Here is an 18,079-nt window from a genome sequence, read left to right as displayed (position 1 = left end):
ATAATCATTTAAAGTTTACGAAGTCCATGTTTGCAATTTGCATTGCCTATCAAGTATTTGCTGAAATGGTTGCGCTTGTGGATCTTGATTTAAACACTTTCTCTAACCCGTTTTATCTTTTATAGGTCCTTAAGGGACCATAAGAGGTTTCGGGGAGGCTGATCTTTTACAGACAGACATGAAAGGGTGTCGCACGACTTAGGCAAAACCAGCTAAGTCCGTGACAGCCCGTCATTCCTAGACTTGCGCATTGTCTTTTCCTCCTTGCCTCACCCATAGCATGGATTGGACACATATCAATAGACTAGTATGGGTCCCCTGAAATTAAATTCTTTGGGTTGTAGACTCTCAATAGTATGTGCATCATAAGGAAAAAAAATTTGACGCCAAAGCTAGATCACATGCAGTCGAATAATTCAGAGTGGAAGTTCAGCCATCTAAGACAATTTACTTGTTTACTGCCCCGTGGTTTAGTCTTAGTTGAAATTGTGGTTTAATTTACAGCCATATCATTTTCCCTTTGCAATCAGTGCAAACAATATGTAGTAGAATGATTTATTCTGTTGAAAAGTATGGATTATGTATCCCACTTTAAGTTGATTGCCTCAAATGAAAGTCAATAATATGGAACTCCATTTTGCTTGGACTAGTACGTCCTAGGTAATATGTACAAGTCTAGGCATGAACCAGTACATGGACGACCCAAAAGCCCCTATTTGTGGTGCTCGAGTCGTAATTAAAAAAATTTAAAAGGTTAAAATTAGCCCTCTTCTCCATAGATCCTAGTTGTCGTCCGCCACCATGAAACCTCCGCTCTTCTCACTATCACCTACATCTCCTCATTGTCATCCGTTGACCTTCGACCTTGGGTATGCTTCCTCGTCTTCTCCTCTTCCTCCACCGCTTTCTCTTCTTGCTTTCTTTTCTTCCATCTTCCACTGCATCCTCTTCTTCCTTCCTCCTTTCTTTTCTTCCTCTATGGCCATATGTCCCTTCCTTTTCTCTTTATTACTCTTCGAACCTTCAGAATTTACCAATGTGGTTGGTACGTTCCAATTTGACCATTCCTTGTGAAATGAGGTAAAGACCAAGAAACTAATAAGCTCATGCTACATTATGTATTACAATACCTAAAATGCACTTGGATTCTTCCATCTTAAAATAGCATTTCAATTATTGTTTTAGTTGGTTCTATTGAGATGCACAAAAAAAGCAGTGGCTTTAAAGCAACCTTTTGCATATGTGTAGGAAGAACAAAATTTGAATGAATGGAACATGTAAATTATATTATCACACCATCAGGTATAGGACTAATAGAGACAATTAAGTAAATAAGGGATAATCTGGTCATAAACTAACAAAGGATAAGGAGATTCTAAGCATGGTAAACTTGCTAAAATACAAGAATTTTAATTTTCAATAATTGATCTCAATCATGAATGTGCCTACTAACAATTTCTAACATGACTTATTAAAAACAACCAACACATGATTACAAAGGAATCATATATGATGACAAGCTGATGTATTACACATGGAACAAGTACTCAGATACCAATATGGCATTGGATGAAAGCACAAATGAGCAAAGAAAATATTCTTTTTCTAAAATATAATAGTTATGGATTAAAAAATAGAAGATTTTAGATGAGATAAAATTCATATAAATCAATTAAAAAAACATATAAATCAAAACTACAAATTTTCATCTTAGCTCAAGGCTCAATTCTCGAGAATGAAAGCCTCACACTTCCGAACGTCTTATATATGAATGATGGAATCACATCATTAGGAACATGACTGCAATTAAATAGTAGAGAAATGAGCTAGGGATTTTATCGAGTCGACTCGCGAGTGGGTTCGATCCCATTAGATTTACCTTCGAAGACCAGCTCAACTTGCCAAGCTTGACCTGGGCTGTAAGATTGTGTGATCTTAAGGCCCATATCGTGAGTTTGACAACCTTGATTTAAACACTTTGTAAAACAAAGTATTTCAAGGAAAGTTATTGTCAATAGGTGGTAGCTTAACCCAAGGATTTGAGCAATAGTTACTCTCAAATGATATCATGAATGCAAAAAAACAGTACTCTCTACTTATAGAGAACATGATTTGGATAGCAATGTTAAGAAAATCATAAAATTAGCCACAATTAAAACAACAAGAAAATTGTGCACATATCTGAATGGATTACCTGTTTTGCCATTTCAAAGTTTCCAAATTTTGCATAAGCATTTATGAGGGCCATATAAACATACTTAGTAAATTCAATTCCAGAGTGGCGCATTTCATCACGATACTGCATACAGTTCAAAGCTCACTATATTAGGCTTTAGCAGAATATCATGAGTGAACAACAATAATTTATGGTAAACATCATAATGGAACCATCATAAACAAATGAATTTTTGGAAAAAAAAAAGATTCAATAAATCTTCAGAATCATGATGAAAACATATTATAGACGAATATAAATTGGACTTACCTGTTCAGTACAGGCCAACCAGGTGGTTTAGGTCCAATACAGGGGTTACAGCTTGGTAACCCCTGTAAACTGGACTTACTGTCCATTACAGGCCTGATAACAGGTCCGTACAGGCAGTAAACATATCCAATAGTGACCTGACCAAACAGACTTACAATGCTTGTACTAGGTCCAATACAGGGGTTACAGCTTGGTAACCCCTGTAAACTGGACTTACTGTCCATTACAGGCCTGATAACAGGTCCGTACAGGCAGTAAACATATCCAATAGTGACCCTGACCAAACAGACTTACAATGCCTGTTCTGGCAGTAGGCATGCACATTACTGACCTCAGCCAGATGGGTCTCTTTGGTAGCTTTAAACCGACTCTCTCACTCACTTTATTTTCTTCTTTACTTCCCTTCTAAATCTCTCCTTAATCTTTCACAAATTCTTCCAAAATCATTTAAGAAAATCTAGGGGAGGGCTATTTGCTCAAGAAGATTTTTAGTCTCGTACCATTACTGGCTCGACTGGTATGTACTGGTTGGTACCAGTACACTGACACCCTATGCTGGTACACACCAGTGTTTTGAAGATGAAGAAGCAGAAGAAGGTGGCACAGTGGAGGAGGAAAAAGGAAGAGTAAGAAAGAGGAGATGGTGGAGGAAAAGGATGAAGGAGAAAGAAGAAGCAATAAGGGAAGGCAATGGAGGAGGAAGTACTGAAGGAGAAGGAAGAAAAAGGAAGAAGAGAAGGATGAGAAGAGGAGGAAAAGAAGGACAACGGTGAGAAGGCTCGCAGATGACAACAGTGGTGTCACAAGAAGAGGGCTCAAGAATGGCAGCAGCAGCAAGAAGAGGGCTCATGAATCACTGTTTTATGTTTTTTTCCATGAGTTGTACCAACCACCCGAAACGAGAGACCAGGATGTACCACAGCCCTTTTCGTACAGGTTTGAGTGGTACAACAGTCTTACTATTGATTTTATTTACAAATAAAATATGAGAAAGAACCCTAAATTAGGTTTTTTTTTTCTAGCCAATTTTTTGGTTTTTTTGTACAGTGGTGTGTACTGACATACCATCAGCTAGTATGCATCAGCCAGTATGCCAGCACATATAGGACCTGTACTGGTCCAAGGTTGGACTGATGTCCAATAGGCAAAATTGAATCCCATGCTCCAAACATAAGCTTATATGAATAATGTCTTTTGGTTTTCCCCAACAATCTCTAGATTCTACTTTAACTTCCAAAAAGCTAAATCAGCAAGAAATCTAGACAACAAAAAGGAAAACAATGTTTTTAAGAGAATTATAGAAGGACAAACATTAATAGAGATAACTGATGAAGACTACTTCAACTAGATGCAGCAATTGACATTGAAATGCATAGACATAAAAGACAATGAATTATAACAAAAAACAATTAGAAGGATCTCTGGACTCATCATTACAGTATGTTCTCTTAGTTCCTGCTTAGAACTCTGTCATGAAAGTTGTCTCTTTTTAACTCTCCTTTACCCTTTTTTCCAATAGCATCACTGCAGTCTTATTCTCCTCGAAGCCTGCAATAGTTTTTCTCATAGTAATCAGAACTGGACCGAACCAGGGTGGTCAGACCGGAAAAAGTGGGAACCACGATAATTAGCACAAATGTTTATGTTCATAATGTTGGTTGATATTATCGTTTTCCTCTTTTTTTATATAGTTTTTAATTAGTCTCAATATTTTAGATTTTTATTATATATAATTTAAAAGTATTTAATATAATCTAAAATATTATTAAATTAAACATATGGTCCGACCAATTGACCCACTGGATCGGCCAGTAACCCAATGCTTGACTGGGTTGCTCCTGGTTCAGTTATGATAACTATGGTTTCTCTCTTGCACACACACACTAACAATAGAATTATCAAGTGGACCTAACAGCAGAATGCATTATGAATTATCGCTCAGTTTTCTCCCAGAAACTGATAGAATAATTTCATCAGGTTAAACTAAGGTGCTGTCATCCGCTTAAATTTTACGATGAGAAATAAGACACCTGTCCATTGATATCTTAAAAAGAATCTCAAACCCCATTTTGAGTTCACATAAAGAAAGCTAGACAGTGCAGTTGCATGTCTTCAAACTTATGCTTGGAAATTTCACTTTGGGGAAAATCATTATTGCATCCATCACACACAATCATTCCCTAACATATCAATGTCATATATTACAAACAATTTGAATATTAAACTGAAAATGTCAACATCAAGTCCATCAACATACTAGTATCCTTCCAACAATTAAGCTTGTAATTCACAAACCAATAAGCAACCGAACTCAAAGGACTAGGCGCATGTAGGTTGCTAAAGAGTAAATAGTGCTCAATTATACTCGTTATTGAATAACAACCTACAACTAAACTGGTTGCCGAGGTGTCACGAACGGTCGTCGCGCACCAGCAACAACTCTGTTCAACGAACCGTTCGTCGCTCCCACCCGCATGTACAGCTGCTTGACAGCATGTTTTCTCATGGTTTTGGGTCATTTTGCTTGTAAATATGTAAGTTCGAACAAGCTGCAGCGTTGCAAAGCGACCGCTCACCGAACCGAGCAAAACAACCCCAAAACAGCCCAAAACAGCTCCGTTTTCGCGTGCCGCGGGAGGTGAGCGGAGAGCTGCCTCCGCTCACCAAAATGTCAGCCATCTCAGACCCCAGGAACCCCCCGGGTGGCACATGGCTGGATGGGGCTTCGGTTATATACCGGGCGTTGAACACTCTTTCGCAAGTTCGCACGTGACCTTTACGGGAACTTGGTTTTGCGCCCGGGACCAGGTGAGCGGCTGTTTGTGGGCTTGCAGCTGTTCGTTCATCCTTGAAAGCCTTGTTTTTCTCCCTCTCCCTCTTTTCTCTTGTGCACACAAGGTGTTCGTCGAATTGCTTGTAAAGCTTCCCTTTTCGCGAGACTTCGGGACTTGTCCGTTGCTCGTTCTTTCGAACTAACTTCTTTCTCTTTTACAGGTCCTTCGGGACCTGCGAGAGGTTACAAAGTGGGCTGATCCTTGCGGAGCAAGATCGCAAGGGCGAAGCGCGACTTAGGCAACGCAAGCTAAGTTCGCGTCTTTGCCACAAGGGTGACTCGCGACTTAGGCAACGCAAGCTAAGTTCGCGTCTTTGGCCGCAAGGGTGCCTCACGCCTTAGGCAATTCCAGCTAAGGTCGTGACAGAGGAGCAAAGTAAAACATCCCAGATTATTTCAATTAAATGAAATATTTAAAAAAAAATATTTTCAGTGGAATTGTAAATGACATATGAGATAGATCTCTCTCTCTCTCTCTCTCTCTCTCTCTCACACACACACACACACACACACACATCTACTCTTATAGATGAGAAGTTTGTCTCCAATCAAACATGAGGAGTCGATTTCTTCTCATCTATCTACCTTGGCTCCAGCAATGTCAAATCGGCCCCAAGAACCTTGAAAAGCAAAAATAATGATGATCAAACATGTACCAAAGAAAAGAATATAAATGAAAGTAGGGTTCACGCCATGCAGAGGAGATTGACACCACACCATTGTATTGAATGCACATTTACAAACACCCTAGATATTTTGAAAGGCAGCTCCAGCATTAGTCTCTCAGTCATGTGTTAGTCTTTGCTAAACATGATTTATGCAGTCTAATCTATGATACTTGGTCTGAGTTTAGTAATGGCCTGAGTGACGTAGAATGGTCAGATACTGCACTGTCCAAAATCTCAGTCACCTCATCACCATGCCCGTTACATTTTTTTACCACAATATATCATTATCGCTATAGATGTATCTATCATACTGATAAAGGGTCCATGACTCAAGCCATAATTTTAAGAATTAGAACCATGAGTCCTGAATATTGTACAAACACTAATCTTATTGAAATCTTAGAATCCCAAATAAATTACCGGAATGTCACGGACTTAGCTGGTTTTGCCTAAGTCGTGCGGCACCCTTGCGTGTCCGTCCGCAAAGGTCAGCCTCCCCGAAGACTCCCATTGTCCCTTAGGACCAACAAAAGAAAGAACGGGCTAGAGAGAACGCCTCAATCGGGATCCACAAGCAAACATCTCCGAAAAACACTTCATAGACAATGCAAATTACAAACAGACTTTACAAGCTCTGAACAGTGGCACAACAAAGGGTAAAATGGTCCATTACAGACCGAAAATATCTCGCACGTGTCCACATGACACAACCTTTATTTACAAGCCTAAAGAGGCCACCAACCCAACTAAAATGGGACTATTAAGCCTTCGGCCGCCCCTGTTTCGAAGTTTGTCCGTGACATTCTCCCCCACTTATTCCTTCGACGTCCTCGTTGAAGCCTTTGTCGACACTGCAACTCCTCGCCTTTGCTGAGTCTTCAATCTTCTACTCCAGCTACAATGCGCCTCTTGGCTCCCAGTTGCTCTCCGCTGCTGTTTTTGAGTAGTCGAACCTTTGATCCGCCATGCTGCTGCAACTCACCAATGACTCTGACTCTGGTGTGGGGTTGGCTGAGTTGTGTTGATCATTGTTGATTCCTGCGGATCCCCCAGATGAAGGAAAAAACCATCCTTACTGCGTCAGTCTCTCAAATTCCTCATGCTGCTTGAACTGGGTGGATGCTTGTTGGAGCTTTAACGAGCATCGTCTCACAAACTTCTGAAGTTTTGGGTCCTTCCTCCACAAAATTTGCTCATTGACTCTTCCTTCACTTAGTTGTCACATCCAAGTAGGTTCGCATCACTTCCGCTTTCGATTGGCATTTCGTTGGGAAATGAAGCGGACAATCTACTCTCAGTAGCACTGATCACCGTTGGTGAGGATTTGACAACTATTGTCTTCCATTATCTTCGAAGGGTCTTTGAACATATACAGAGCTCCTCTGCTGGATAGATAAGAGAATTGGGGTACTCAGTTTCGCCCATTCTCTTAAGAGTTGAGAAGGCAAAGGTTACTTGACTTCGCCCGCCTCCTCGAGGTTGTACTTCATGCATCGAGCTGGTTACTAGCCTTCGCTTGCTCTTTGCTCACACTTCTGAAGCACTTGAAGTGTTTGCACTCCTTGCGTTGAGTTAGTTACTGTGATTCACCTTCTCAATGCCATCGAACTTCTGGAATGCAGGAAGTTTTCACCCTAACTTGGAGTAATTCTCTCATAGGTTTGGTCGCCTCTAGGATTGTACCGTCTTCTCCATCAACCCTGCCGCCTACTCCTCTGAGTAGCAAAGGTACAGCACCGCGTACTGCCTGCTTCGTTCCTTGTTATGCACTCTTGCATGACCTGAAGTCCTTCACTTTCGGCTATCTTGATGAGAAGCACATTGACACCGGTCTTACGAAGTTCTTCGGCCTCTGCCCTTCAGCCTTGTCTCGGTACTTGGAGATTGCCTCTGCATTCTCCGCCTCCTCGGCCCCTTTCACGACCAAGCGCTCTCCCTCCATGAGAGCAAGGGATCAATGACTTTCACGGAAGTCCCGCCTCTGCGGTACCATGGCACTGCCATGCCCATGGCCCTATAATCCGTCGCCTCGCATCTGAATCCCTTTTCTTCACAATCAGTAGATATGCTTCTGTGGCACTCCTCCGAGTCCATTTCCATTCTAACTAATGCTTGGTTTTGGGTAGCTAAGTCCCTCTGGACTCGTCGTTGCTTCCTCACCCCTTTCGACCCCCTGCTTCAACACCTCTGTGTTCTCCAAGCAGTCCATTTGGTCGATGGAAAGACAGACTGCAACTCCCATGCATGGCCTCTGCCATCACATTGTAGGGTTTGCACCGATTCTGTTCTCCTTAGCTTCTTTGGTAGCAGCGTTCGCTTACTCGACCTTGTCCTCTGACTTACCGGGCTCCCTTAAGCGAATATGAGCTCTGGAGCAGTCCAACTCTCCAGCTGCTTCGATCATACCTCTGCATGATCAAGTCCCTCCCATGGGACTCACTGGTACTTACATTCGAACTTTTCCCTTAGTGGAACACAGCCCCCATATGCTGATGACCAAGGTTTTCATCCGATGCAAAATTCGATGCACGCCCGGAAGACCCGCCTCTGCGGTACCATGGCCTTCACTCCTTGAATCTATAGCCCTTCTTGCCGTCGTGTTGTTCACCGAAGTGGAGCTTCTAGTAGCTCCCGATCATACCTCCATATGATCTAGTCCCTCCCGGGACTCTGTCGTGTGTATCGCATTGCCACGAACTGTTCCACCACGATCCGCTGCACCATGTCGCCTCCTGGTGACATCTCCATTGCATTCTGATCCTTGTGGAATAAACTCGAATTGTGAACCCTCCATGTGTGGCCTCTGCCAATACATCGTAGGGTCTCCTCCACCTTCGATTTTGTTCGCTCCTTTGGCAATCGACCTTCATCCACCCACTCTTGGGTCACACCTAGATGAAGCACCGCTCTAGGATAGTCCGTCGCCTAGTAGCTCCCGAAGTCCACCGACTTCACTGTAATTTGTGCACCATTGTCATGATCCTGGGCCTCTGCCCCTACCAGCACAATCTCCGCTGCGCACCGCTTCCTTCATGGCAACTTGAATGACAACACTGTGGCATATTCTTCAAGAGCACCCGCCTCTGCGTCCTCTTGCCCCGTGCTAAGGCCTTCTGTACCCAACTTCGCCTCCGCAAATTGAGTCGCCTTAGTTCCTCCATCAAATGCTTCTCCGAGATAAGGTGCATGTGCCCCGAAGCTCCCTTCGTCTTTGGCACCATGCAAGATGAGTCCGCTCCGTCAGAATGAAGGACCCATGGAACAACATGATCTTACTCTTGCCTCTGCAAGAGTTCATGTCCTTGACCTCTGTCTAAGGAAAGCACTGTGCCTCTGCTCCATGTTCCAACTTCTATGATGGCTCCCTTCAAGCGGCTTGAATACTTCGCCAAGTTACCCCCAAGTTGCTCTGCTCCTCGTTTTTGCATTGAGTTGATGGTGGCCCTCGCGCCCACCATTCCACGGGTCAGCCCTCCCTTGAGTCCGATCTCCATATCGACTCCAAGTGTGCCTTCATTTAAGTTGCTTTTAGGCCGCTCCCCCACTTGATCTCGCAATGCATCCACCAATGCATTCTCTCAAGCGAGATCATGCGACGATTCCTCGCCGCTTGCTCAGTCCATCGAGCTTCGTGGAGTTGTTGTTTGTTGAGGTACTCCTCCTCAACATGTGAGGTCCGTCCCACATGATTCTCCCTCTGGAGAGCCGAGACTTATCCCTCCTGGATAACTATCCCATTGGAGCAACATCTCTCTTCGTTTCGGAGACCACCATCCCCTTGGACTACTCCGATCTACTGAACAAACTGTGCATTGTTCTGCCTCCTGCAAACGCACTTGCTAGATTGCGACTCCTCGTCAATACAGTCCCCGCTGCACCCCTCAAGGCCTAGCAACATGCTGAACTCGTTGCACACTTCAGCCTCCTACGGACGTATCCTTCACATGCCGAAGAGAAAGTTTCAATGCTCCATGGCGCCGAGTTTCGGTCGCTTTGGGATGGCCACGAACATTCCATCGTCCGCATACAAACCCATGCATGAGTACCAAATTCTTCGAGTTAGCAATTCCCCTCACCTCTATGAGCTTTGCAGAACTCTTTTGGTCGTTGAGCAACTCATTCCACCTTGAATGGTCTCATCCTTTACCAAGCGCCTCGCTTGCCTTGAGCACCATCAAGTATGATTGTCAACGTTGAGCCGTAGCTCAAACTCAGCCATCCCAACCTTTGTGCGCTCCACATTCTTCCAAGCTTGCCTGTTCTCGTGGTGCCTCTTGCGCGAAGGGTTGGCCATTCCTCTGAATGCCAATCTCGGATGCCCGCTCCTCTGAGCGACTCCTTTTCCCTACATCTCCATGCCCGTTTTCCCCCAAACGGTCGCGCGTGTGCTGACTGCCCTCAACGCAGCCCCGCTAGGTCCCCCACGTTTGCATGCTAAGTGTTTCTATGAGTGCTTGTCCCACTCTGATACCATCTGTCACGGACTTAGCTGGTTTTGCCTAAGTCATGTGGCACCCTTGCGTGTCCGTCCGTAAAGGTCAGCCTCCCCGAAGACTCTCATTGTCCCTTAGGACCAACAAAAGAGAGAACGGGCTAGAGAGAATGCCTCAATCGGGATCCACAAGCAAACATCTCTGAAAAACACTTCATAGACAATGCAAATTACAAACAGACTTTACAAGCTCTGAACAGTGACACAACAAAGGGTAAAATGGTCCATTACAGACCGAAAATCTCTCGCACGTGTCCACATGACACAACCTTTATTTACAAGCCTAAAGAGGCCACCAACCCAACTAAAATGGGACTATTAAGCCTTCGGCCGCCCCTCTACATGTTGTACAAGGCATGAACATGCCAAAAGACACGGACATACATAAGCATTACATCAAACATCCTGTTTCGAAGTTTGTCCGTGACAGGAAGTCAAATCAATATTGACGAGGCTATAAACATAAAGCCAAATATATGTTATTGGTTTAGACCTTGGCATAGACAACAATAAATTAGGATATCTAGGCACCATGTTTAGTGGGTAATTAGAGGCTTATTAATGCATATTTCAGTACCAAATTTAATTTATATACTATAAAATTACGATAAAATCCCTTTCTTGGGTTTAATGACATGTACTGATGTATATGTTACACGAACAGTACGTACCGGTCCAACCAAAGACCAATACTTCGACATGATAAGGTGAACCATGGTTGTTAGTTGTTACTCTCCCGAGTATGTCTAGTTCAAACCAATTCAAATTCCCTTGTTAGAGAATGTCTTCTTCGGACATTTATTAGCCATGGAAAACAATTATTCATCATTTTATGTACAATTCTTTCCTTATAAAACAACTCATCCTTCCCATGTTTTATCTTAAAGAAGAAGACCATCCAAGGCATACCATATTCTCTCGCTTTCTAGAAGGGGCTTCCCTTGTTGTATTCTTGGGTACGATTGATTCAAAATCAACTCAAGTTCCTTTGTTTTTGTATTTAAAAGTCTTTTTTTGTCACCAATGAATACCACATTGGTATTATCCATTGTGAGTACCTTCAACAAACGAATAATGTAATCATCTCACTCTTTCCTTATAAGGCACTCAAACTACCCAACATTCTGGCTTAAGAAAGCAAGGAAGATCAGTGAATTTCTGATAAAATTATCTTCAAACATAAGTGTATTAGATAGTCAAACAGAAATTCCCGATGCACCTCTTCCTCTCATCTTTCATTCATTAATTTATTCAAGGCACTGAAAATTTCTCTCTTTGCTATATACCTCTATTTTCTGATTTAGTATTGACAAAGTTCCTTTTGCTTGTAGTCTTCTGCTAAAATGATCTCTACAACAACTTGATAATGTAAGTCTATCACACTAGCTGCAGACAAATATTGACTTTGAGGACTGGCAGTTGGGGCATAACTATATGATAAAGGCTCAACTGATCCAAACAAGTAAATGATCCAGTATGTCTCCCCAGTAGGCCACAGTAAATATCATTTTAGTATCTAAGAAGAAGGTTTTAACTTTGGCAATCCAGTGCTATTATCACGCTAGTAACAAAGGTCTGAGCCAGCTGAAACAAGTCAAATTTGGTACCCTTCTTTATCAAAATACTCTGGACACAAATACCATATGCCTATACCATGCCAGAAAAGTAGAAGTCCCTTGACATTGATCAGCATAGCTAGTAATCATATAATATGCCTTTTCTATGTCCAAAAATATAAAATATAAATATCTATACTTCTCCCCAAAAATTTTGAACACTAGCATTAGCAATAGAAATTATCACTGTGCCATTGCCATTAATTACTCAGACATGTAAGAATAAAAGAAAAAGGGCACCAATGCACAGCACAAGGCTCCATTAATACAGGGTCTAGGAGGGTCAATGCAAGCCTTTAAGAGGTTGTGTTTGTGAGTCAAGCTTTGCTCACCTAGGTCACAAAAAAACAACTTTATTATAGCACCTATAGCTTTCTCCCTCTTGGACATGTCAAAATCCACCACAAAAGGCACACAATTTGAGTTTATCATATTCAAGTTAAGATTAGACATACAAATTTATGGTCGATGCAAATGCATCAGTAAAGGCTAAATAACCGAAACACAAAAATAGGAGAAACAATCTACAGTGGGATTCAAGATCCATGAATCTGAAACAAATAATATGCATCGTCCATTGCAATGACACAATAACAGATATAATGCAATCTGATATATACTAACCTTGACAATATCCTCTTCACATTTACAGTTAGCTATCAAATAACTGAAAGTCTTGGAATCTGGTTTTATATCTGCATCTTCCATTTGTTTGAGAACATTAAGTGCTCCATAATAATTTTGCTACATATACGGAAAAAAAGAAAGACATAAGAGACCAAGATAGACAATAAAAAAAAGGGTATTATTTTAAAAGATATCCATTTTACGAAGGACCAAAGGTAATGCCAGACTTTACTGAAGAACCACTAGGCTTCTTGGTCAAGAAGCAAATGGATCAAGAAGATACCAGCCATAAAAAGTTGCATCAGTGCAACCTAGCTTGGTTTTAGCCTTTTAGGATTAAGAAGTAATGTTTGCTATTGTACTTTTAAGTTTTATCTACTTACATATGTATTAGGTTCAAATACCAGTAGGACTATTAAGTATCAAGTATCATCCAGTATTTGCTAGTCTGATCAAGGATGGGAACTGGAACATACAGCTCAATAACAGTCCATGATTTTCAGTGAATCGGTCAGTACAGATCGGTGTCCCATCCAGTATACCTATACTGAACCAATGCTAGCATGAAAAGATCTTTTGAACTTTTACAACCAAACCATTCATAATGTTTCTTTTGTCTAGGCCTTTCTTGGTCACTCTCTTCACTTGGAGGATCCACATTAGTATTGGAAAAGGTTCTAAAATGGTTCTTTAGCTGCTCCATGTTGATTGAATAACTAACTACATTCTCATATAAGAACTTTTAGACAAGTAGCATGGTTTTTCAATTAAATGCACAAGTTTTTATATGAATTCATGTAAAAATGGGCAAAGAGAAATTTTTTTTCAAATGTTTGGAATATTCATTTGTGCACTTAGTTTTTGAGGAAATTCCATGGCTTTCTGCAGTTTGCATGAGTTTTACATAGTAATAGAAATAGATTATCAATTATAGAGACAGTGGTTTGGACAATTTTGCTTCATCTTACAAAGAACAATGACAAAACAACAAAATAAGTACTTACCTCCCTAAAATACCCAGCCATGATAATATTATACATGCTTGTAGTAGGCATTTCGTTCATCCCTTTCGCATATGCTAGCAGATTGTAAGCACCTTCAAACTGGTTAGAAAGCAAAGTTCCGCTAAGTATCAACATTCAACAGCAACAAGATGGATATTCACAATACAACAACCACAGATAATGTCCACAGAACACAGTACGAGTTTATTCATACCATTAAAAACTACTTTTCATTAGATTAGCCACAATACTTCCTAATCAATGTGAATCACTTGAAAAATTAAATTTGACATGCATGAGATTGACCAGAACATAGCCTTGTGGTTTACACTGATAAGAGTATAAATCTGGACAATCAATGTTGCCAAGGAGACTCCAAACTGTCAGGAAAATTATGTGCGTTATAGTATTGAAATGAAATAAGACACACGTAGCTTTTGGTGGTTATTATATCAATAAAGGCAACTATACATCATATGTGAGAAAACACATCAAAGCAAGGATTAAAGGTTTGACCTTACTACTTGGTACAGACTAGTTTTTACAGTCCAATCCAGAAACCAAACTTACCAAGTGGTGACCTTACTGCACTAGGTTTATTGGATAGTAAGCTGACTGGTACCAATTTGCATTAAATTGGTATGCCTATCGCCACTTACTCGTATCCATCTGACCATTATTGGTTTGTTTTGTATAGGGAGAAATCTGCAGTATTCTAGCAGCCTCACTTTTGCTTGTGTTTTAAGTCCTTGTAAGCTTCACAAGCAGAGTTGTCCGGTTATTATCGCTCAAACGAAACCAGGCCAAACAACCCCTTTTCCCCATATTACCGACGTGGTTGCAACCAAGTCGAGCAACCAACAAAATGTCAACTATCACAGCTCCTTGGAATCCCCTAGGTAGCAGCACAAGGAGGATGGGAGATTCAGAAATTGGAGGAGGGGTGGTAAGTAGTATTAACTATTAAGCAAGCCCTATTGTGTCATTTCTTGCAAGTGCCTAGTGATCGTTATGCATCATCCATCAGCGACCACTCACATTCACAAGAGTGCTTAGTTGCCTAACAAAAGTTCAGTTGCCTTTATTTGCTTGTGAGATCCAAAATTCAAGTACCATAGCGTACCACCCGATACGGGTGATATGTATTGGTCCGACAAGGGATCAATATGCGGACCATCTCGTACCAGGCGGTACATGTTGCATGACCCTAGATCAGGTGAAACATGGTCTAGACCGGTTGGAATGGTCAAGATCCGATCGTTACCAACCTATACCGATCGGATTTCGACCGATACCGATCAAGGGTCGAGATTCCTCTCTTTCAACCCATTTCACTCTCTCAAACTCCTTGTCACTCATATTTCTCTTACATTCTCATATTTTCACTCTCTTAAACTCAACAAAACTGTAATTTGTGGATTGGATCAAATTTAGGAGGATTAACACTTAAGTCAAAGGAAAAACACTCTAATCAATAGGTATGTATTCTCTTTCTAGATTTTTGTTGATTTATGATATGATTAAGCCACTTCTATATGGTTAATGTCTAATATGTTGTTTGACATATTTTTGATGATAGAATAGCGTTAATTAAGGAGTAATTAAGGCCCTTAATGTTGTGAATAGTGTGCTTAATGCTGATTTTTTCAAAATTAGACATTTAATGGGTCAAATTTTGTATTTCATGCATATTAAGATGATTTACATGTTTATGATGGTATAATAGGTTTAATTAGATTTTAAGTAAGTTTTTTAATACAGTGATTATTGGTTTTAATGATGATTTAATCAAAATTTGACACATATCAGGTCAATTCAATGTCTTTAATACCTATTAGGGTGTTTGACATGTTTATAGTGATGAAAGAGGACTAATTAGGGATTAATTAACTGTTAATGCTATGATTAGTGTATTTCAATACAATGGTATTGAAATTTGACCCATATTGGATCAATTAAATGTCTTTAATGCCTATTAGTATGTTTGATATGTTTATACTAATAAAAGAAGAATAATTAAAGAGTAATTAAATATAGTAATAGTGTGATTAGTGTATTTAATGATGATTTCATCGTAATGTGACCTATATTGGATCAAATTTACGTATTTAATGTCTCTTAAGGTGTTTAACATATTTATAATAATAAAATAGAGTTAATTATGGTTTAATTAAGTTTTTTAATGTTGTAATTAGTGTATTTAATGATAAATTTATCATCATTTGACCCTTTATTAGGTCAATTTCATGTATTTAATAATTATTAGAGTGTTTGACATGTTTATTGTGGTAAAAGATGGCTAATTAAGGGGTATTAAATGTTTTTAATGTTATGAATAGTCTATTTGATTATGAATTCATCATAATTTAACATATATTGTACAAGGAAGCAACGAGGCATCAACAACCTGGCTCACAATAGGAGCATAGCGTTGGCAATGAGTCTACGCCAAGGATTCCAAAGGTTGGCCAACATGAGACAGCCAACTACCCCTCCTCGTCAATGGAGTCAAATCGATAGCATGAGAAAGGGTGGAATCTATGATTTTATTAAAGGACTTAGCAAGAGGTCAATACCAAATATTATTGATATCGATCGACAAGTCTATCCTCCACAAATAACGAAGCAAACATGGATTGACAATGCATATACAAAAGAAAAGAAGCAAGATATTGGGAAGACAATTGAAAAATGATTCAACTTCTACAAGATTCCAGCAAACATAACCCACGGTCTATATCATCAAAGCATGATCTCTTTTATTCAAAAGGTTAGCGTCGGGATCCAACCTCCAACATCGAAGGAGATCCATGGCATGAATTTAGATAAGGAGGTGGCAGAACTAAAGGATCGAATCAAATCCTTCAAGAAACAATGGGAGGAACATAGGGTGACACTAATGTGTGACAATTGGACAGTGCCAACAAGAATGAGTATCATCAATTTTCTTGTGTATTACAACAGACGGGAGATTTTTCATAAGTTAGTAAATGCTTCCGACAAGATTCAAAATACAAACTATACTGAAAACCTAATGGACACCGTATTAGAGAAGATCATATTATAGTACATTGTCCAAATAATCACCAACAATAGAGCTAATTTCAAGAAGGTCGATTTACAATTAATAAAAAAAAGGACCATTGTTTGGGATTCCATGTACAGCTCATTGCATGGACCTAATGCTAAAAGATATTGATGAACTACAATCAGTCAGCAAGTGTGTAGCCCGATAACAATCGATCACAAAGTTTATATATAATCATCATTGGGTCCACTCTTTGATACAAATGGTGAGATACTCCGATCCAGAGTCACTCAATTTGTTATAAATTTCATTGTCTTAAACTCAATGCAACAAAAGAGGCAAGGCCTCAAGATAATGATCACCTTACAAGAATGGTCTAATTCTAGGTATTTGAGATCGAGCTATGGAAAAAGGTGAAAAGGACTTTTCTTACTCATCGTAGTGGAACCACTTTATATTGTCCGCTGCAAGGTTAATATGGACAAGCATCCCCAAATGCCTTATCTTAAACATATGCTAATTATAATAAGAGAGGAGGTTAAGAAAGCATTTACAAATTATTTTAAAGTTGATCAGTATTTACAGATCATCGATTGCAAGATCGAAGTTCATATGAACCAAAACATTTTTAATATATCAACGTATTATTAAAATTCAGCCATTCAATTTCGAAATAGTCTTAGAACATAATTAAATTTATTGTAACCAATAAGAAATTTATATATCAACTCTTGCTAAAAACTATTGATACAATCGATGCTATTATGGAGGGTCGATTATTCCGAGAAATAATCGGTTCATTCTCCGATGTTGTAGTTGTATCATGTCATTACAATATAGATCCTAGTATAGCTTTGCTAGGATTATAAACTATATTGGTTATGTTAATAAAGTCATTTATATCTTTTTATAATCGAGTGGTGGCTACAATTTGGAGGGAATGCATCAAATTTAAGGAAGATTGTTGTCTGTGTACTTTCACGAACGATGACCTCTAGTAGTTGCAAATGTAACTAGTCAACGTTCACATTGATTCACATGAAGGTCTGAAACAGACTATCGTATGAACGATTTGAGAAGCTAGTATATATCCACTACAACGTGCAACTAAGGTTGCAGTGTGCCGAGCTGGACAAGGAGCCAGAGGAACCAGAGATTGATCCCATCGACCTCCAGTACTACAACGAAGATTCACAGCCGATATTAGAGTGGGTCGAAGCAATGAAGAACCAAGAGGATCCTTTACTTGATGAGGCGAGAGATCCTCCATGTCCTTCGTGTTTTATCACCAAGGCAATAGAAGAAGAGGAAGACCATCCCTAGTAG

General features: G+C 40.1%; 1 protein-coding gene across 1 annotated transcript in view; it reads right to left on the bottom strand.

Annotated features, from left to right (window-relative positions):
• LOC103998626 (pentatricopeptide repeat-containing protein At4g04790, mitochondrial) overlaps positions 1 to 18,079 on the bottom strand; it is a 62,522-nt gene that overhangs the window by 12,818 nt on the left and 31,625 nt on the right. The window contains exons 9-11 of the mRNA XM_009420157.3: positions 13,726 to 13,824; positions 12,719 to 12,838; positions 2,195 to 2,299 (exon numbers count right to left, since the gene is read on the bottom strand). Of these exons, the coding sequence (XP_009418432.2) occupies positions 2,195 to 2,299; positions 12,719 to 12,838; positions 13,726 to 13,824 (324 nt within the window). The remainder of the gene's footprint in view (positions 1 to 2,194; positions 2,300 to 12,718; positions 12,839 to 13,725; positions 13,825 to 18,079) is intronic.

This window comes from Musa acuminata, chromosome BXJ1-1 (genome assembly GCF_036884655.1).
Source record: "Musa acuminata AAA Group cultivar baxijiao chromosome BXJ1-1, Cavendish_Baxijiao_AAA, whole genome shotgun sequence".
NCBI lineage: Eukaryota > Viridiplantae > Streptophyta > Magnoliopsida > Zingiberales > Musaceae > Musa > Musa acuminata.
Note: the sequence above shows the minus strand (reverse complement) of the source record. Positions and strands in the feature narration are given on the sequence as shown.